The sequence below is a fragment of the Dermacentor variabilis genome, chromosome 1 (genome assembly GCF_050947875.1).
Source record: "Dermacentor variabilis isolate Ectoservices chromosome 1, ASM5094787v1, whole genome shotgun sequence".
Taxonomy (NCBI): domain Eukaryota; kingdom Metazoa; phylum Arthropoda; class Arachnida; order Ixodida; family Ixodidae; genus Dermacentor; species Dermacentor variabilis.
The window spans coordinates 76,302,276-76,325,076 of NC_134568.1; the positions used below are offsets into that span (position 1 = coordinate 76,302,276).

Below are 22,801 nucleotides of genomic sequence, written 5' to 3' on the forward strand. Positions count from 1 at the left end.
CAACATTATGTGCGGGAGTACCACGCATGAACACGTGTTGTATAAATGACATACAAAACCTTAAAAAATACGGATAGAGTAATGAATGATTCTTCACATATACTGAAGTCCAGATGCAACTTTAAGAGTGATTAAATGCAAAGAGTACGGTTATTCACGGTTACTAGCTGATGTGCTGCAATTACACAGAGGCAGTAAGTACAGTAGAAGCTTGTCCATACGTTTCGAAAAAAAAAACGCGAGAAAAATTGTACTAACCGGGAAAACGTACGATCCGAAGTAACTAAAAACACTTGACAGACTCAACTATTGTTGACTTCTACGTAATGCGAAGCGTCGTGTGGATCGTTGCGGCACAAGACACCGACGCGTGTCGAGCTGATGGCGCTCCGGCGACCCGAGACGCGTTTTGTTGTTTTCCTATTGCGTGGGGTTTAAGAAAGGCGTCGGGAAACCGAAACAAAATCGAGTTGGTGGGCGACGCCGGATGCCGCCGAAGCGGAACGTGATGACCACATCGCGCCGCCTGCAGCAGGGAACGGTGGCGCGTTTGGATTATCGCCTACTAAAAGCGTGCAGTACTCTATCAATGACAATACGCACCACGCGCTGTAAAGCAGATAGGTGAAGATGCTTATCGCAATAGGTTTGGCGGCGATAGCTATGAATGCTGCGTGCGACGACCCGGGCGGAGATTTGCTGGTACCGGAATAAGAAACTGTGCGCGCCGTCGTTTTCACGCGATACTAGCGGCTATACAGGGTGTCCCAGCTAACTTTAGGCAGAACCAAGGTAATGTTGTTTGCCGTCGCTTGGAGGTACTCAAATTATTTTTTTTGCATTCCGACTAATTTGTTAATTAGTCTTAATTAACGAACTTCTCAAATATTATAATTAGATGAAAAGCGTCAATGAGAAAATTGTAGAGTGACATGAAAAACTCCCGATACAGCTTTCAGTTGCTCAATACGCGCTACATAAAAGTGATTTTCCGAGCGTGAAAGAAGCCCGCGAATAACGCAAAATTGGCGCGCGACTGGCCGCTCAAGGCAGTTTGCGTGTATTCGCGGGCTTCTTTCACGATCGGAAAAGCACTTTTACGTAGCGCGTATTGAGCAACTGAAAGCTGTATCGGGAGTTTTTCATGTCACTCTACAATTTTCTCATTGACGCTTTTCATCTAATTATAATATTTGAGAAGTTTGTTAATTAAGATTAATTAACAAATTAGTCGGAATGAAAAAAATAATTTGAGTACCTCCAAGCGACGGCAAGCAACATTACCTTGGTTCTGTCCAGCTACGTGGCATTTGCATATTTTAACACTCTGGCTAAAGTTAGCTGGGACACCCTGTATACTGTTCTCGATCGCACGCGCCTCGCACCTTTTCTTGTTTACATGGGATATAGCGGCCGGAAAACGTATCATACAATCGCAGTTTGGCGACGTACTGAACGTTGGTTCCGAAAAATCGTGTTTTCCGGGAAAGTATGAACCAGTAAAAATTGAGCGCAACTCTATTGGGTCATTTTTTTGTGTTCTCGATTGCGAACGTTGGCGCCAGAAAACGTACGTAACGGGAACGTATCCATTAGGTTCTAGTTTAATAACAGATCCTTAGAAGCGACCTTCCCAAGTCCGATTTTAACATTTTGCGCATTTCCTGTGCCTGAAATGTCGCACTGTCTTAGGTCTCTGCCCGTTTCTGACCAACAGGCAAACTAGCCTTGCCAGTCTTCTGAAGGAAGCGATATTAACTGCAAGCACAATGATAAGGTCTGTACTCGTTTCGGTGCAATATTGTCTGCAATCTTTCATCATGCTTGCACTTAAAACGCATACCTTTTTGCAAGTTTCGGCTCGTCCATTGACACCCATAAACGTTATGTTTGCCTGTATGTATAAAGACAAAAAAATAAACGCCAGCATTCTCTAAAGCTAAGCGTTTATTGAGCATTCGTCGCCTTGCTCGACGCCTTTAACGACTAAAAAATAATAATAAAACAAAAGCACTTGTGTGACTACGCCTAGGTAATACGAAGCCCACTCCGAGCGCTCACTAGAAGTTCAGATGGAAATAATGAAGTGTTCTACCCATGCAGGATGCGTCCACTCTGCACTATGAAAACACCAGAGGCACTTGTATTCGAGCGAACGCCCAGTGCATAGGTTATGATACGCAACGCAATCTGGCCATACGCCATTAAAAAATAACTAATCGTTTCCTGTAACCTCTTATGGGTAATGAATTAGTCCGACGTGTGGCCGCATGAGAACACACTAAGTATCACTACGAGCAGCAGTCGTGAGGCACAAAATGGATTGAAAGGGTCCACGTATGCCCGTCCGCAACAAGCTGTAGCATAACTCCCAAAGTAGGTCGATATGGACTGCGATGGTTAGTTAAGCTTAATAACAGCTTGTTGAGAACGCGTTCAAATCTATTAGGCGCACACGCGCCGCTGCAACGACGCTCGGGTGATGTCATTGCTCCCTGCTGCGTCTTCACTGCATCAAGACACGCCAGGCAGTGAAGACGTAAGGCGAAGGATGGTTGAGCGCACAAATTTAGTAGTAATCAGCTAAGAAATGGGCGCCTCAGCGTAGTCGTTCGTTAATCCGTTCGCAACGATTATCAACTGTACCACCTCGCCGAGGTTTGTGACGTCGAGGTGCGCTGCTCGGAGTCGATGGGATTTTCAGGGATGCTCTGAACGTGCTCTGAACGCGCGGCAAAGACGGGAAAGGGTTCCGCGCAGCGATTACACTCCATCCAGACTGCATGCACATGGACAGTACCTTTCGATCGGCGGAAACCTGTACTGGGAGGCGGACTTTGGGTGCGATTATGTCCCTGTATGTGCTCCCTGCACGTTAAGGGCAGCATCTACAGCGGCACTAGGTGCAATGCATAGCGAGGTCCAGCGCGGAGGCGGACGCGTGCTTTTCGAAAACGCCGGAGCAGTCGGAGAAGCAGGAAAGAAATGGCACAGCTGCAGAAGCACGGAAAGAAGCGGCAGGCAGTTTTGAGCCAGAGAATCGGCAACGTGTTGGTTGTTTGAGAGGACGTGAGAGGAAGCTTTACCTAATGGATAACTATGACCTCTCTGTTCAAATACACGTGAAACACAGAAACACTCTTGCACAACTGCTGTACCAATTTGAATGAAATTTGTTGCATCTGGGAGAGGAAGCGTCTACCGACTGTAGGAAGCAGCAATTTTATTTAGGGAATGAATTTTTCTTACAAACATTGAAGCGCAAAGTTTACAAATCCGCAACTCTGGACCAAAACCGGATATAGCAGATCTGTAAGCATATGCTACAGAATCTGAACTGGACAAACGTAACATATGAGCTAAAATTGCATCGCAAATTTAATTGTTACATTATTTGCGAGGATATTCCAAAAGTCCTATTCGCAAATTAGTGTTATTCAAGACGACCCGTAAACTACCATGGACGTCTCAAAAAGATCCTCGCATCACACATCTTAACAAAACCGTCCGGTAGATTTCCCAGCAGCATCCTAGTTGACAAGGTCCGAAAAACAAGTCATCACGGACATCCTACTTCGATGTGGAATCAGCATGCGAAACATGTTCTGCAAACGTGCATCAAGAGACAGCCTGCCAGATGGCTGTTTCCTGGACGGGTGCTCCCTTTCATTAATATTTTAGGTTATCCTACCAGGGACATGTCAAGGACATCACACCCGAGCCCTTTTCCAGCCTACACATTAATAGACAGCCTCCTAGAGGTTCGCTCTTTCAGCCTCTGAGAAATATTTCTGATATGTTCAAATTATAACCTAAAGCTACATCTCCAGCTCACGAAATGCATAGTTTGTGCATTTTCTGACAGCACTGACGTTGAAAACTTCATCTAATTGAGTATCCCACCTGTGCCAGACGGAGAGGCTTGAGGAAGTGAACTGCTCACTGCACTTCCATGCGCGCGTGCCCACATGGAAGGGCGGGTGCGCAATATATCTGCTCTCTATATGAGAAAACATTTTTTTTTTCTCCAGACTAAAAGAGCAAGCCTCTAGGAGGCTGCTGATTGATGTGTCGGCTGAAAAAAGGGTTTGGGTGTGATGTCCTTGAGACGTCTCTAGTAGGACAATCTAAATATTACGTAAAGAGGGTGCCTGTCCGGGAAACAGCCATCTGGTAGGCTGTCGTCTGATGCAAGTTGGCAGAAACTATTGGGTATACAGAGTCCATATCCCAATCATGCCTGTGATGGTGCGTTTTTCGGACCTTGCCGACTAGCGTCACTTGGAAATCTACCGGACATCTTCATTTGGATGTGGGACGTGTGAATCTTTTTGGGATGCCCATGGGACTTTTCGTCTCATCTGGGGGTACATCCTTAGGATATCGCCAACGTCCAAACATGCAAATCCATTAGACATCCCTAGAATTATGCCTGTGTGTGTCGACTGGGTTGCACTTTATGGCGCTTCAAACCAACGAAGTAGGCGTTTAATGGAAGCGGGATGCATTACTTTAGGCAAAAGCTATTTTCCCTTTCCGGACGACGGTGCAGTGAACTTGCGCACAATGGGAGCATGAGCATTAAACATGCCATGGATGCCAAAGGAAAAGGAACTCTCGCCACAATACATGACCCTCGACATCGCCCCCATGGTCACACTGATACACAACAGTGCCCAACATCCAGCCGATTCGTGATGGAAGATCTGTTGCATCAGCCATTCAGTGCATGCAACTTTAAGCACATACTACAGTTCTGAATATTGTGCATGGCTGTGCAGCTTGACGGCGTTCAGCTATAGTGGCTGCTACTGTAGCGAAGTACATGCTGTGCGACATCCCTGTGTTGCATCTTATGGGCTGCACTTTGTGACAATCCACATTATATGCTAACCAAAAAAAAAAAAGATTAACGAGTGGTCGGCAGCAATCAAAGAACCATTGTGCTTTTTGATTACCCATGACCATCAGAGCAAGTTTTGATCAATAAAGAGTTTGTCCTCTTAGTAAGAAATTTGTCCCGGCAAACTGTTGCCGGCAAACTGTTGGGTCTCTTAGTAACACTGTTGCTAAGAGACCCTACCATAAGCAGAAGGCTGTTTTGGAGACGTCACACAGCGCAGCCGCACGCACTGTTGCCTAGATGCTGGTATACGGTTAATTGACGGTCATCAAGCAAATAAATACAGAAACTACATACTAAATAAATGCTTATTTTAACCAGACAACAGTAGGAAATTCAGTCAACAGTTGTGGGAGCATCGCCAGGGACACAACGGGAAACGTCCTACTACCTTCCCCCCCCCCCCCTGCCATGAAATTTCTGTGTACCACGACACATAAAATGACATGTGACAACACCCCTCTCACCCCCCCCCCCCTTAAAAAAAATATTCCTGGTTATGCCAATGAACAGTTGCATCACACAAAGCATTGACGAAATGCGACTGAAAAGGTTTGCTAGAAAGTTATGTCATGTCGAACGAAACGCTTAATGAGCAATAGAGAAAAAAAATAATTTTCCAAACACTGCACAATCAGAAACTTAAGGCACTATGTCACGCATTCTTAATCAGCAATTTTTCATTGCATCTGAAAAGAGTTCCTATCTGCCTTAGGAATAGCAACTTCATAATTCCGAAAATCTTGGTGACCAAGAAATTAGCCGTGTGCCAAAGAGTCACGTAGAGTGTATGGGTAGAAGCAGTGCTTGCTGTCTAGCATGGACCCGTTTCACGTTTACAGTCAACTGTCAGCGAGCATCACACCAAGCGGGCAACAAAGCAGACGCTAACGCTGTGCGCCAAACGCATTTGGTGCTCTCGATATCCCTTTGGCCACCGAGTAAGCTCCACTAGAGCATACCACGCATTTTTAGGCCTCATTAAGCAACAGCACTACAGTCAAGTCACCTAGGCTGTTGTGCTTCAATTTTTGTCCCACTAAAGCTCGAACTAAGGCATGCACAGTTTTTGTCAAACTTGGAAGCCACAGCACAAGGGACAATATCTATGGCTGGACCTTCTAGAAATGGCTCCCATTGTAGCACTCCTGATGTGCCGAAGCTAACTAAAGCGAGAAAAACCTCTGCAAAGCTCTGGCACACAGAGGGTTCTACATTGGCCGTACAGTTCCAGGTCACACATGCAGCGACTTCAAAATTTTGGCAAAGCATGTGCATTCGTAAATGCGAGACGGGTCCGGCACGCCTGCCTGCCATGCCTGCTGCGCCGCTGGGCGTCCCGAACAACTAACCAATCATAAAGTATTTTTATCGACCTGTCCTTCCTGGGCCACAAACATCACTAGATCGGGAAACGCCAGCCCTCAGCAGCAGCAGCAGCACTCACCACGAAGCGTGGGCAGTGCCGGAAGCAGCGCGGGTGCGATAAGGCCTGGCACCAAGCTGAGTAGCGCGGCCGACATCACCATGTCACCCACCTACCAGATGATCCACGGTGAGGAGTGGCGTGACATCCGCAAGAGCGACCTCCAGGAGCACCGGCCCGTCCAGAACCAGCTGTATGCTGTGCAGCCAGATTACGGCAACGCCATCAATGCGTTCGGTGCGCCAAAGGGACGCATCCAGCAGTCCAACAGCTTCAAGACTATCATGTCCACTGTCATGACACCAAAGCTGCTCTAGAGCCACTACTTTAATGTATGCCCCTGCACACGAACTCATGTTTACAGTGCCACACAAGGGTAGAGCAGGCCATTCCGGTTGTGCTTAAACCCCCACACCCTTCAAGAGAGATGCGCGAGTGTTCACAAACATGAGTTCGTCTACAAACCTCCCTTATAGCTGACAGGGGTGTCTCTAATCTCTACGTCTGCAGAAAGAAGCTTACGAAGTGACTTTCAAGATCACAAGGTTACAATGCACACGAGGTCCAGGGGCAACAAGGCACAAGTGCTTACACAGTTTCCTCCAGCCAGAGAAAGGCAATTTGCAATAATTCTGTGCCGGTGTCTTTCACCGAATCATGCAGCTAAAGCCATTTGTGCCTGCTGGTTGCAGCCTCGTGATTCAAGGTGCCAAAAGCAACACTTGTGATCTGTGATCCCTAGGCCAACCTTAACTTACAGCTTGGCAAGAGAGCTAGTGTACACTATGAAGAATTAGTGTGGCTCTGGAAATCCTCAATGCCATAAAACATAACACCAATACTGTAAGGCAAACATAAATGCAGTGTTATAACTGTCACAATTTTTTAAATATTGTTTATTTGTGATGAAACAGTTATGAAAATAATGGCATGTAAACTGTGTGGCAAATACTAGAGGTTTGTCATACAGTTTGGATTGTCAAAGTAGCTAGCATGCGGCTCTTTTTATCTGTGAACATCGAGCCGATCGGTTGCTTTCAAGGAAGAAAAGTTGATTTGTCAACCAGTTTCAGTCCAACAAATAAAATGGTTTGTGCTGCCAAAAGGTGCATTCAAGCTTGTAGAGATTCGGCGTATGTTGTATAATGTTGCGCACAATGTGCAATCTGTAAAAATGAATACTGACATATGTGATGTTCGGGAATCAAGTCAATCTAAAACAGACAAGCTAAAACCTTCAAAAGGTGACTGACCACCTATCAGCTGCATTGTGACCATCACTTGTATCCTGCTCTCAGACATTATGCTTGTTGGTGACTGTGGATGCTAGTGTTTCCTGCTTTGGAAGGAGTGCCATATAAGAGTTCAATGCTTTGGTGTTGCGCTGGGTGTTTGATAGTTGGGTAGTTCATGAAGATACGCCTTTTCATTTCTTATAATATATTGTTTCCTTTTTGTTTTTGAGTGAGACGTCTCTTCCAGAGTGCCTTATACACCACACATTGCTAAGTGCCTTTGCAGGAAGGCATATTATAGCAGGTTCAATTTTTTAAACTGCATTTTATTCTGCTTGCAATTTTTCTTTGTTTCCCGCAAATGTCATCCAACAAGTTCTGCTGTCATCCAGCACTATTGTTGGCAAATATTCATATGAAAGGCCTTCTCAAATGCAAACTGATATTGCCAGTTTTACATTGACAAACTACCCATCAGCAGAAACAGTTGAACAAAATCCCTCAGTGCATACTAAGGCACATATACAGAATACATTTTGAGAAAGAGAGTGTGATACCAATGCTGCTATGGCTTGACATGCTACTTTTACTTCTAATAAACTATTTATAAGGCATGGAACTGTCATGTAGTAGCTTAATTACACACAGCAACGGAATGTTCAGCTGTACGCAGGTTTATTTGTCACTGTACAGTAACTTATTGAAATAAATCTCCTACAAACCAACATTTGCTGTTCTTTTACTGAAGTGAATGGCTTGTGATTACCATGTATCCACATGTTGTTTTCATCTACCCACTCAATGAACTAATACATTCCCACCAAATATGATTTATTTCTCACTAGAATAAAAAGCATTTTTTTTAGCTATGGTGCATAACACTGCCAACACATCTATGAGCTACCATGATTGAGTCAGTGCAAAGAATGGCTGAAAAATACTAAAGCCATGTGGGACCACTTTTTTGGAGGAGTTCGTTTGGTGAAGAGACTCAAATTGAGAGACTGAATGCAGCCGATTAATTACAGTTGCTACATCATGCAGCAGCCACTTGGTGCAACTGTTCAGGCCTGAAGACCACCGGATACAGTGCAAGAGGGCATCAAGCCGATGCTGCTCAGCCTGAATCACAATTGTAAATCACATAAAAATGCCAAGATCAAATAAAGTTGCATAATTATAGCAAATACAGAAACTGTGAAAGCAAACAAAATACCTTAGCAACAAGCAAAAAAGGTCGTCTGAGTGTGCCGCAAGCTTTTCAATTTGGAACGAGGACGGCTTCAAACAAGGAAGCCAAAGGAGCTTTCTTCTTCACAACCTGACTCGCAGGGTACATCTAATTAAAACTGACCTGTTACCAACAACTATTTTGCTTTCGTGAGAGGCATCATACAGAGCAACAAGACAAAGCAATACACCAATGAGGTACATAATTTCCCATGCTAGCAAGAGATCACTCTGTCACAAAAATCAGAAAATTATCTCAGCAGAATACCTACATCAGGTAACTTAGGGAAAAAGATAACCACCAGCACTTGTACTACCCACAAAATTACACAGACAGGAAAAGCTTATACATTCAAAACGTAGACATATACAATCAATCCCAAGCACAGAACCAGAAGGCACAAGCAGTAGTTAACAACATGCTATATGATTGCAGCTAGTATATTACTGATTTCATAAACAAAAACCTAAAGGCAAGGCAAACTTCTCTGCAAGTTGAACGAACTAATTTTTTGCAGCATGCTGAGCTGCAGCAAACAATACACTGAAGTCATAACCAACGAGATGGAGTATTATGGTGCAGAACACTGTATTTGCATTTATTAGCACATCCCTCTTGCACAAATATGCTTTGAACGCATGTCAAGGAGTTTCCATTTTATTTTAACTCTGCTATCAATGTTCAACCTGAACTGAAGAAATATGGTGCTTCAAAAGGAAAAGACACTCGGAGAAATAGCACTAAGGAGACCATAATTATCTCACTGCATTACAAGAGTCAAAACACCACATATAAAGGTCCATGGTTCAAAATTGCTGACCTGCCAGAGCAAATGACTCACAAAATATTTCTACACACATAAATACAAGTATACAAAAACTTGAGCAAGGAAAATGTGACCTTGCCCCTTGCCTCAAAATGTAATTGGGAATAAATTACACATTAACCATTCTAATGTGCAGATGTAAATGCAAGTCTCAGTATGAATCGTAGTAATAGGTATCACTTGAGTGGCATCTACAGAACCAAACTCAATTGTTACAAAACGCCAGCGATCAGTCACAAAAGGAAAAAAGACAAATATGCAAGCACTTCAAGAGAAGAACAATTTGCTATTAGCATCCACCACTTAAGAGCCTTGTATGCAGTTACCAATTACATCGCATACAAGCACTGACAGTGTCATTCTAAATGCAAGATGGCACATATTTTTTACTTGCAACATTTCTGACAGAGAGAGCTTATCTGCCATACATGATAATGCGAACAACATGTTTAAAGCTTACATGCTAAACAAATTACACTGAAAGCCTCAAAATAACTTGTAAAGAAAGTGGCCCACAGGAAGCATAGATACTCTAAAAAATTGTGTTTAGAAGCACATAAAAGTATGGAATAAGCATTTCATAAAGGTATTGTTGCTTATAATGTTTGCTTCCTTGTATCAGTATTGATAATAAAAACCAAAACAGCACTTTCACCAGGTTCAGAACAGCACATAACATATATGAAGAGTCATGATGAAGGGAACATGGTATCAGACCTCACTTGTACTCCTGGTTGATGGTCCGGCCAATGATAAGCCGGCGAATTTCACTAGTTCCTGCGCCAATCTCGAAGAGCTTGGCATCGCGAAGTAGCCGGCCAGTCGGGTAGTCATTGATGTAGCCATTTCCACCTATAAACAAATCATCAGATAGAGAACACAATACCTTCTACAAAATGCAACACTAAAGCGAACGAGCTGATATAACAATGGGAGAGTCAGTTTACGAGGTGCATGTACCATCAATCCAGGGATAACTTTAGGTGCCACTGCAGCTATTATAAAAAAGTTCCTTACAGAACATTTTCCAGTTTGGCTTGGGTCACATGATCTGACTGCATTCTTAATGCCTTGCAGAAAATCCTCCCGAATACACAAGTGTACAAGTGGATGACATGTAACTGCAGCTTGTGTGTGCTAAAGTTTGCCATGACCACCCATATTTTATGGGATCCATACACACTTCATTAACAATAATTTACCTTTAGACTGACAGGCAACACGTCATTCTTAGATCACTGACTTTTTTTGCGACTGTGTTGTTGCTGATTTCACCTGCTTCAGCAACTATTCTGAATAATCTTGCTCGAAGCAAGAAACCCTCTAGTAATAGTATATGGTAGGCTAGCCTAGTGGTGCCACAAAGGGCGACACAGATACTACCACAATTTGTTTCTTGTATGCATTTTTGTCATCTGGTGCCACCCAATCCTTCAACACCTTTAAATGCTTTTCGCAAACCGAACCTACTTTTTGTTAAAAAATTGGCACAACGTTCATATAATCGTAATATAAGCTCAAGTTTGTAAATGCTATGAAAAATTTGGGAGTGTTGGAAGCTAGGTCTGTATCCTGAAGCCTGAAGTCAGTTTCGTGCCTTTGTCAATTGCATAACTGCAAACCGAAAAATTTATCTTATGCCCCCCCCCCCCCCCCCCTTATTTATATAGTGCCGACACAAAAAAATTCACCGACGAATACTGTCGTGTCTACGGCACGTCGCAACCAAATAGCTGACTGAGACCCGCCAATTGACAGATGCAGGGGCAAAGAACCTCCATGGTCATTACTGCATTGCTTATATACCGGCAGGTCCTGGTAAGACGCACACATGTGCTGCATTATGACGGTTGCGCAGAACCATGTGTGCACAAGTCAGAGTGACACCCCATCCTCCTCCTTTTTTTTTTACACAATAAACACAGCACAGGAAAACATGAAAGCACAGGAAAAGACAAAAAGGAAAGCAAATGAAATACAGCCCGGTTTAAGAAGCGCAAATACAAAAAGGGCAAGTTACAAAGTTTGCAAGTGAAAAGGTTTGAAAGTGTTAGTGACAAAGTTTGACAACAGCTACTTTGAAAATTGAACAGTGGTCACAGGTTAACTAAAGCCACAACGTTCCGGCTTCTTTACTTTGTGCCCGTAACAAGTGACATAATTCCCATGTGTAGCCCTATTCAATGGTGTGGTCGAAGCTGTAGTAGTAGAGGTAATTAGAGGTTCCTTCCTGGAAGTTTCCTCGGACACCCTCTTTCCTCCCATGATCTTCAGGTTCGAATGTTCATGGAACATCAGGGTCTCATACGAGGAATCGTAGCATTCTTCTGGCTCTGATATATAGTGGACCAATGCTCACCGGTTCCTTTCCAGTGATATTCACAAGTCTGTTGTGATGATGTAAGACTCCAGCCAAGAGGCCAATCTTAAAATGGTAGCCCCGACCCAACTGTTCTTTTTTCCACACTCGATTTCCAGCTTGCAATTCTTATAGCGGCCTAGCCGCGCGATGGCTGTCGAAGTTACGCCGCTGCTTCCCTCTAGCTTCCTCATATATCTTGACAAGGTCTTTCAAGTTGCTCATTTCTGAAGGTCTCAACCAGGTGGGGTGCTGCGGTAGTGTTGAGCATAAGCGTCTGTTCAGGAGCAGCTCAGCTGGGCTTTTCTCTAAGAGACCCAAGGTGCTCCTGTATGCTAAAAGTGCCGAGTATGGATCTGCTGACTTCTCTAGTAATCTCTTGATTGTTTGAACTGCACATTCAGCTGCTCCATTAGACTGCAGATACCTTGGGCTTGAAGTAACATGTGCGAAGTCACAGTCTTGTGCGAAATCCTTGAATTCAGCAGATGCAAGTTGATTGACGTTATCAGTCACCTATGTTTCAGTTATGCCATGCCTGGTGAAAGAACTTTTCAGCTGGACTATAACAGCAGCAAAATTGGTTGATAGCAATAATGTGACCTCCGGAAAGTACGAAAAGTAGTTTACGCCCAATAGATAATGCCTCTGGTTGAAATAAAATAGGTCTACTCCTAGTTTCTGCCAGGGCCAGGAAGGGGATTCAGATGGTACCACTGGTTCAGCTCTTTGTACTCTCGGCTTAGGACACTCTAGGCAACTATTCATTACAGTGAACAACTCTGAATTAATCTCCGGCCACCAAACAGATTCGCTAGCTCGAATGCGACATCTTACGACCCCTTGATGACCTTCATGCAACGCTGCTAACACTTCACCTCTCATCTCTTGTGGAATGGCTACGCAAGGTCCCTACATAAGCACCCCTTCACATTCTGTAAGGTTTGCTTGGCGAGGCAAGGCTTCAGCCAACTCTTGACATTTACAAACCATGGCCAACCATTATAGCAGTAGAACAAAAGCTGTTGACATGAGGCATCACGTTGTTCCGCCAACCGGAGCTTGTCTAGATGTACTGAAGACTTAATTTCCCCGATGCAACCTGCCACAAAACTTGAAACTTCATCAGGCAACAGCTGGCCCTGCACCAGACTGATTTCCTTACAAGGCGCTCAAGAAAGGGCATCAGCCGTGAGAATTTGCTTCCTGGGACATAGACAATTGTGCAGGAAACCGCATAACCCTCATATGGAACCTTTGAATCTTGGGTGGTAAGACATCTATAGGAAATTTCCAGGGAAACGTAACGAGCAGCCTGTGATCCAACTCACAATGGAAGTCCAGCCCTCTTAAGTAACATTCCAGGTGTTTGGTCGCCCACGTCAGAGCCAGCGTTTCTTTTTCAATTTGCATGTATCTCTGCTCAGTGGGCATTAAAGCCCACGATATAAAAGCAACAGCTCACTTCTACTCCTCTGGCTGCACTTGGAACAACACATCCCCGGTGCCGAATGAAGGCGCATCAGCCAATAAGACCGTGGGAAGCACGTGATCGAACTTCGCAACACACCTAGCTGACAATACTAGTCGTTTCAAACAAGCAAACACTTTCTTCTTCCTGTGGCTGGACCCAATGTCACTCTTTATCCTTCACAAGTAGTACACGAAACGGCGCAGATAGCTCAGCTAGACTAGGTATAAACCTCACCAAATAATTCATCATGCCCAAAAACCTGCGCACGTTTGGTACCGCTGATGGTTCAACTAGCTCTTTGATTGTTTGCACTTTTCCAGGGTCTGGTTTGATGCCGAAAAAATTTACCTGGCTTTCTTTTTTTTTTAAGGCGTGCTCACACAAAAAAATTCACTGACAATTATGATGCTCCCAATGCGAAATTTGAGTACAGCTCTATACGTGTTTTCCTTTCGCGGTAAATTGGCTGGTGCAGACAGTCTGTCTCATGCGGCACGTTGCAAATGAAGCTATGTGTAGCGCAACTGTCTCGCTAATCTGGAGATCGCGAGAGCCAGTGCATGGGTGATATGTGGGCGTGATTCACAGCAGCCACCGTTGACAGACCTTCCAGACGATGTTTGTGACTCTGGCACCATCTTGTAGCCATCATCGCAATATGCCTTTCTTCTCACCCTTTTGCCATACCCTCCTCCTCTGCATTCCTTCTCGCGTCTTTCATACCATGCTGCACTCCGCATTCACTTTCATCTTTCGCTGTGCTTGTTCGCTCAGTCACACCGACTCTCATTTCAGGAATGGGCACCTAAGAGCTGCGCTCTAAAAATTTGGACCTTGTTTTTTCTGTTGTAATAAATAGGCAATGACCCAGTAATCATGGCACAGGACATTGTTTGCTTCAACGTGCAGTAGGTAATTACAGTAGAACTATGTTCATATGTTTTTGAAATAAACATGAGAACAAACGTACTAACCGGGAAAACATACAATCCAAACTCAACAAAAAGTATTGTGAAGTCAACACTAGTTGACATCTACGTAATGTAAAACATTGCGTGAATCGTTGCGGTATGAGACGCCCACGCACGTCGAGCTGGATGGGCTTCCGCGGCCCAAAACATGCCTTATCATTTTTGCAGCTTTGGCAAGCTTGCGTTAGCGCTTGAATTCAGCCTGTTGGAAGCTTCCTCAAGTGGGGCATACACTCAGAAAACTGAGTGTACACTGGAACTTTCACATGAAACAGGCAGGCGAGTACTGTGGAGAAGCTGTCGTGGCCGGCACCTGCTTATCTTGATCGTGATTGCGTGTGCCTAGCATGCGACCGGAAAACGCATCATACGACCACAGTTTGGCCTGAAGTGTATTGAACATAGGTCCCAAAATGTTGTGTTTTCTGGGAAAGCATGAACTGGTAAAAAAAGAAGCATGAGTGCATTGAGTCATTTTTCTGCACTCGATCACAAACATTGGTGCCAGGAAATCATACGAAACGGGATCGTATCAATGAAGTTCAACTGTATTCGGAGCCTTGTTTCACACTCCAAAATTTTGTGCTACAACTCCTTTCACTTTGAGATTGTGTAGAAAAAGATTCAGGTGGTCAGCGTGATCCTTTAAACAGATTTGAGAGCAAGCATCATAATGACGTTGGTTCTTATTACTGTATTTTCAAGAATAGAATAAGATAATGTGAAGGGAAGTTTTGGGGAGTCGGAAATTAAAACAGCACAACGATTAAAATATTAAATAACTATATGTGTAATACAACCACAGCAACTAACTATATATGTAATACAACCACAGCAGAAGAGGCCTAAATAGTGTCTTTAAAACACCATCGTTACAACAACATCCAATCATCAACAAGCTACATACATGTTGCTATTGACAGTGCTGAGGTGTGTGCGCCTTTCTCCTTACTTGACAAGCAACAGGCTGCCTAACCATAAAAAAATTGTTGGGCACTCACCAAAAGTGCTCCACTCACAAAATAGGACAAAGCAACTCACCTAAGCACTGAATGGCCTCTAGAGCCACTTGTGTTCCTTTCTCTGCACAGAATAGGATGACGCCTGCGCAATCCTGCACATTTTTACAAGAGCAGGGGCATTTCAACCACTCAGGTTCAACACAGGCATCAAGTACTACAATCAATACACAGCGAGCAAGGTTTGTTCAAAGTTTGCTGATGCTTACTACTGCAGTAAGCTGATGCAAATACATGCACACCGTATTTACACCAATTTTAAATCAATGTTGGCACATAAAATTTCAAAGCTGATTTTGCCAGTGTCATTTAACTCCTCTGACACATGGATACCTTGGACCAAGTACTGATGGTAAACAATGGTTCTAGGCCATGTTCACCACTGACACTTGGATATAAGTGGCCATGTGGCCATACACAGAGAACCAAAAAAAAACATATCTCAGATATTGACGAAGCAGTGCACTTGAAATAGTGACACATGTACTTGCTTATCGGGTGACCGTGTTTCATCGTCTAACAAATCGTTATTGCTCAGCCAGGACGTGCCTGCATGTACCAGAAGTTTCCGGAATGTTATCGATGGTTCTATCCGCTGTCTGTTGTCACTGAACCTTGTGTAATCTGATTTCATGTATGTGTGATGCAAATGGTGTAGAACTTTCTGGAAGACACTTGGGCACCAGCAATTACTCTGAAACCTTCCGATGACTGATGCATAAAAGCCGACACGCTGGACCCGCTGATCAGATCTTCGACGATCGCCGACTGTGTTCGCCGCTATCATTGTTCTTCGAGTGTAGCCTGTTGTTTGAGGGCACAGGTTCGCCCAATAAAACTTTAGTTTTGTCCTTCACATTTTTGCTGCCACCACTACGTCACCACTACGTGACATTTGGTGGAGGTGCTTTGCGTTCATGTACCAGACGCCCAACAAAGCCGTGACCCAAGCCTGAACACGGAAGACAACACCAACGTCGCCAAGAACCAGTGAGGTAGCCACAGGTTGCAAGGACTGCCCCCGGAGCACCGACTTTTGTCTGAGACGACCGGGAAGATCATCGACAAGTAAGCTCTAATGGCAGCCCCAGCGTCCCCCATTGTGCTGCAACAGCCAAGGGAGCCACTGGCCTTGGCTGTTGTACTGGCAAATAGAAGTCGACGAAAGGGATGCGAAAAGACCGCCTTCATCACGCTAGGCAGCCTCTGTGAGTTCAAGGTCATGCCATTCGGACTGTGCTCAGCGCCTGCAATGTTTCAGCGCGTGATGGACACGGCATTAGCAGGGTTAAAGTGGCAGACCTGTCTTGTCTACTTGGATGACGTCATCTTTGCCGAAAATTTCGACGATCACCTCAGGCAGCTTGCAACAGTAGTAGAGGCTATCAAGTCATCAGGGCTCACTCTGAAGCCGGAAAAGTGCCGCTGTGCTTACGATGAGCTTCTGTTCCTGGGCCACGTCATCAGCAAATCTGGAGCCCGCCCCAACCTGCAGAAGACAGCTGCCATCGCAAAGTCCCAACAGCCTATCGACAAGAAGGCAGTGCATAGATTCCTTGGCATGTGTGCCTACTACAAACGCTTTGTCAAGGACTTTTGCTGCATCACTGAACCACTGACACATCTAACTAAATGTGATGTCGAGTACAAGTGGGAAATGCCGCAGGCCGATGCATTTAAAGCACTTAAACAATGCATGCATGCAGGTACTTGTGCACTTCTAAGAGGATGCTGATACAGAAATTGACATTGACTGCAGTAGCCTAGGCCTCGGTGCCGCCTTAGTCCAGAGGAAAGACGGACTTGAACGAGTGATAGCTTACGCTAGCTGGTCGCTGTGAAAAGCGGAATTCCATGACCAAAAAGGAATGCCTCGCCATCATTTGGGTTACCGCAAAATTCTGCCCTACCCTATATGGCAAGCCATTCAAAGTCGTCAGCGACCATCACGCACTGTGCTGGCTGGCGAACTTAAAGGACCCTTCAGGAAGCCTGGCGTGGTGGAGCCTCAGACTGCAAAAATATGACCTCACTGTAATCTACAAGTCAGGCCGAAAACACTCTTGATGCCGACTGCCTGTCTCGCACTCCCGTGGACCCGCCACCCCAAGATGACCAAGACGAGGACACCTTTTTAGGTACGATAAGTGCAGACGAGTTTGCCAAACAGCAGCGAGCGGACCCAGAGCTCAGAAGCCTTGCTGAGTACTTGCAAGGCAAGACCGACATTGTCCTGAGGGTATTTAGGTGCAGATTGGGTTCATTTTTCTTACGAAACAACATCCTGGTAAAGAACTTTTCGCCAGCCCATACAAACTGCCTTCTCGTCATGCCCGCAGCACTCCGATCAGAAGTCCCGCACACCCTAAATGATGATAAGACAGCCGGGCACCTCAGGTTTTCCCGTACGCTTGCAAGAATACAAGAGAAGTACTATTGGCAGCATCTGAATGCTGACGTTGCCCACTATGTCAATATGTGTCGAGACTGCCAGCGACGCAACACGCCAGCGACGCAACACACCACCAACAAGGCCGGCAGGATTACTACAGCCGATCGAGCCTCTTTGCAGACCATTTCAGCCGATCGGGATGGATTTGCTAAAGCCCTTTCTGACGTTAACATCTGGAAACAAGTGGATCGTCGTGGCCACAGACTATCCTACCCGCTACACCGAAACGAAAGCTCTGCCTAAAGGTAGTGCGGTTAAAGTAGCCAAATTTTTCATCGAGAACATCCTGCTACAATGTGGTGCACCAGAAGTCCTCATTACTTACAGAGGAATGGCTTTTACTGCTGAGCTTACTGAAGCCATCCTGCACTATAACCAGACAAGTCACCGGAAAGCCACTGCCTACCACCCACAGACGAACGGCCTAACGGAACGACTGAACAAGAAGCTTGCCGACATGTTAGCGATGTACGTTGATGTTGAACACAAGACGTGATACGCCGTGCTTCCATACGTCACCTTTGCTTACAACATGGCAGTGCAAGAAACAACACAGATCACGCCGTTCAAGCTCGTTTAGGGCAGGAACCCTACGACAACTCTTGATGCCATGCCGCCGCACGTCACTGATGAAGAGAATCTTGACGTCGCTGCCTATCTCTAGCACGCCAAAGAAGCCCGATAGCTCGCCCGCCTGTGGATAAAGAACTAGCAGAGGACCGACAGCCTACACTACAACCTTTGATGACACTATGTGGAATATGAGCCTCGGGACCGTGTTTGGGTTTCAACCCCGATACGGTGACGACGACTTAGTGAAAAGCTTTTACGCAGCTATTTCAGACCCTACAAGGTCATCCGACGCATTGGTGCACTGGATTATGAGGTTGTGCCAGACAGCATTTCACAATCACAGCGCTGCCACTCACAACCTGAAATGGTCTATGGTGTGTGACTTCAGCCATTCTACCAGTGCTAACGAACTTTGGGACTGTATAGTTGAACTTTGGACTGTTGCTTTGGACTTTGTTCCTTTGTTGTTTTGTTACTTTTTCTTTATTAAGTGTACTTTTGTTTTTCGCTCTCCTTTTATGTTTGCAGCATCGGGACGATGCTTTTTGAGGGGGGGTATTGGCATGTGTACTTGTTTATCGGGTGACCATGTTTCATCGTCTAACAAATGTTATTGCTCAGCGCAGGTCGCGCCTGAACGTATCGGAAGTTCCTGGAATGTTATCGATGGTTCTATCCGCTGTCTGTTGTCACCAAACCATGTGTAATCTGATTGCAGGTATGCGCAATGTGAATGGTGTAGAACTTCCCAGAAGACATGCGGGCACCAGTGATTCCTCTGGAACCTTCGATGTCTTATGCATAACATCCAACGCACTTGACCCGCTGATCAGATTTTTGCCGATCACCGACTGTGTTTGCCGCTATCGTTGCTCGAGTGCAGCTTGTTTTTTGAGGGCACAGGTTCGCCCAATAACACGTTAGTCTCGTCATTCACATTTTTGCTGCCTTCTTCACCATCACTACTACGTGACAATAGACACATTCACACACAAATGAAGAAAGAGGTCTCTACGCCTGTGTATGTCCTTTTTTTTACATGTGCGTAAACATCTCTATTTCAAGTGCACTGCTTTATCAATATCACGGCTCACCAACTAGTCCATCAGTATTTATTAATGTATCTCAGGTTTAAAATTGTCACTTTAGACAGATGGATGACAGAAACCGTGTTCCTTACTGATAACACTTGCATTACAGAACTTGAAGCTATTACACAGTTTTAATGGTTATTTCCAAAGTAACACAGCTTCTGTAGCATGTGCCATTGTATGTGGCATACAATGGCAAAATATACTACATTTTGTGAGGATCGAGGTGCTCTCCTGTGACTTTTCCCCAGCTTGTACACGATCCATTCGTCAAGATCGATTTCCGGGAACTGCAGCCACCTAGGGGCAACATGGTGGACGCGGCTAGTTCACCAGAGCTACTGTATTTGCTCGCTTAATTCTCACACTCGAATAATGCTCTCACCCCCACATTGGCCATTAAAAGTAAGATTTTTTTTTTCCTCGAGTAATCATTGTACCTCCAAAAATTGCAGCAGCAGATGTCATCTGCTTGTTCCGGCCACTGATGATGATATACGATGATAATTTATTGGCATCCCCTTTGAAACGGGGCAGTGACAAATAGTCACCTAGCCTGCTTGATTTAATCAGTTATGTTATACATGTTTTTCATCCAAGCATATTTGTATACATCTCCTCAATCTCTTTTTTTTTTCCTCAATACTTCTCTATCTACCTTGTACGGCTGCCTAAGCCGGTACATGATCCGGTCGTATCAATCTCTTCCCTGCTTTTTTTCAACCAATAGTCTAAATGTCTCTTGCTTATCTCGACTGCTGACCAGTTGATGCTTCCATCCACTTTAAATCCAAGAGCTTCTGGAAGGTGTATGTATGAATCTCTTCGCATTCTATTAGGATGTGCACAGTGGTCCCCAGATTTTTTCTGCAGCAAACAAATGCCTCATGTTACTGCAACTATTTGCTGGCATATGTTTTTGTCCTTAGGCAACCAGCTCGAGCTTCAAATAGCAAGGCACTTCCCTTCGTGTTATTGTACAAATTTTCCAAATTTATTTTTTCTCATTCTTGTAAATCTCCATGGTCTTTTTCATTTCCATTCCTTGCATCCAATTCACTGTCTCTGTTTCTCTCACTTTCTTTCTGATTCCTCCTGGTTGTCTACCTACACTTTCAATTACCCTGCACTTGGTTGCCAACTTTATTGACATCTTCTTCCATTCTGTATCCATGTATGACGGCCACATGATAGTGTATGACAGCCCAGCACCACCTCTTAAGCATCATGCCCACTATGAAAGCATGCAGCTCTCATACAATCCAAGTCAAGCCACAAGTGGCGAGGTTTCCACCATTTCGTGAAATTTTGATAGCACGCGAGTAGCTGACGCCGGCATTGTTTTTGTTCACGTCGCTTCGCCATGGGTCGATATGGAAGCTACATGGCTGGTTTCAAGTTCCAAGTGATTGAGTAAGCTCTTGAAATGGGCAATAGGGCCACAGGCAGGCACTTCGGGGTCAATGAGTTTTGTGTCAGCTACTGATGACTGCAGCACGGAAAGCTGAAAGCCACCAACAAGACACACCGGGCCATCCGTGGTCCAAAGGCTGGAAAAATTCCATTTATGGGTTTCTATGAGCTTGTAGTGGCTGGCACGAGAACCCCAATACGCAGCCATCTTTTTTTTATATATATAATAAACACTTTGTGCGTTCTTGCGGTAAATCTCCCCCACATAATTATTGCACCCCTGAACTTTGCACTGATTTTCCACAAAAAATAGTGCAAGGATTATGCGAGTAAATATGGTACTTTCTTTCAAAAGCCACGCTTCTCCCTCCCGGAGTCTAGTCACATGCGCAAGTACGCATCACCAGGATGTGCCCTTATTGGCCTCTCTCCTTGAGAAGTGTATGGGTAACAGGAACACAGAATGCTTATCGTGGGAAGTAATTGTGACCAGAAGTAAGAAGAATTTTTTGCAAGTTCGCAAGTGACAATAGAAGGAGAAAAAAAGAAGGACAGAGAAAAGAAGCAGCAAACTGGCACCCATGCTCACATGGACCATGAGAGCTAACATATCAGCATTCACTATCACTGGCCAGCATGTACAGCAGCACTGGATAAGGGCACATGTCAAGGGTAGAATGCATGAATGCACTGCTGAACTCAATCACAATAAAATGTTGCAGCTTCCAAAAAAAGAAAATCTAGTGGAAGAGTGTTCACTAAGGAGTGCCTGGTAACCTGAAGTGCACAACTAACTTTTGCTATGTGAGCAGTTTAGGGCCCCTTAATCAATACAGCTACTTAAGAAGCAAACGATCATTGAAACCAACAAAAGAAGATGGAAGTGAAGCATTCTTGCAGTACAAAGTGTCCCACTGAAGCAAAAAATTATAATAATAATAATACAAAAATAAAATAAATGATAAATCTTTCTCTATATGCACATAAAAACACTTTCACACAATTCTCAGGCCATTAACAATTAAACAACTGCGACATGCACTACCACGTTGTAGATAACGAAGTCTAAGCTGAAAACTGTCCACAGAGCTTACTTGGGCATAGCACTAGTCTGACTACAGTCTACGCTCGTTACAACGGACCCGCATGCAACATATTTTCAGATATTACGGATTTCAACCTTAGTTTGTGCTACCTATTTTATTAATGCAGTTAAGTTCACTTTTAACGGATCGCACTGTAATGGACTATCGGCTACAGGGGACGAAGATAGCAGTAATGTTGTCAAAATCGGGCGTATAAAATGGATTTTTGCCGTGCCGAGTCATAGGTTGACAACTGACTTGCAAGGGTAAGTCGATGATTGTGGCTCAATATCACGTGCGCGAGGGAGAAAGGCGGGGCACAAGTGCTGTCTTTCACACGCGAGGCACGAGGGGGGAGGACGCAAGGGAGAGGGGTTCTACTTCAGCGTCTGCTGCTTATGGCGCAGCCGCCATATCTTGAAAGCGATCTGCAATGTGGACAAAGTGCGCGGGCGCTGTATCTTAAAAGCACTCTGTAATGTGGATAAAGTGTCCGCCCGCGCACTTTGTCTCATCTTCAAAGCGATCTGCAATGCGGGCAAAGTGCATGTGCCGAAAGCTTCGTATGCGTTGTGCTTTCGACGTTTAGTTCGCGTTGCGGCGAGAGACAACACGATGGTCAATTCACTCACTGATGCTGCCGTGCTTCCTCACTCGAATGTTTTGACGACTTTCCACGATCATCGAGCGAGAATAAAACTATTATCCCTACTTTGCATAGCTGCCTACTAATTTGCTATCGC

General features: G+C 44.7%; 2 protein-coding genes across 4 annotated transcripts in view; one reads left to right on the plus strand and one right to left on the minus strand.

Annotated features, from left to right (window-relative positions):
• Nucleotides 1–9,075, plus strand: part of LOC142579733 (uncharacterized) — an 82,713-nt gene extending 73,638 nt beyond the window's left edge. For 2 of the 3 annotated variants that reach the window (XM_075690256.1, XM_075690246.1), the window contains exon 6: nt 6,310–8,291. In XM_075690256.1, coding sequence (XP_075546371.1) covers nt 6,310–6,646 — 337 coding nt within the window. In that variant the 3' untranslated portion in view covers nt 6,647–8,291. Of the gene's footprint in view, nt 1–6,309; nt 8,292–8,592 lie in introns of those variants that run through there. The other variant, XM_075690264.1, reaches the window with a different exon arrangement.
• LOC142579747 (isovaleryl-CoA dehydrogenase, mitochondrial) overlaps nt 8,223–22,801 on the minus strand; it is a gene marked incomplete in the record, with an annotated part of 92,912 nt that continues 78,333 nt past the window's right edge. Inside the window, 2 exon segments of the mRNA XM_075690274.1 lie at nt 8,223–10,473; nt 15,467–15,539. Of these exon segments, the coding sequence (XP_075546389.1) occupies nt 10,340–10,473; nt 15,467–15,539 (207 nt within the window).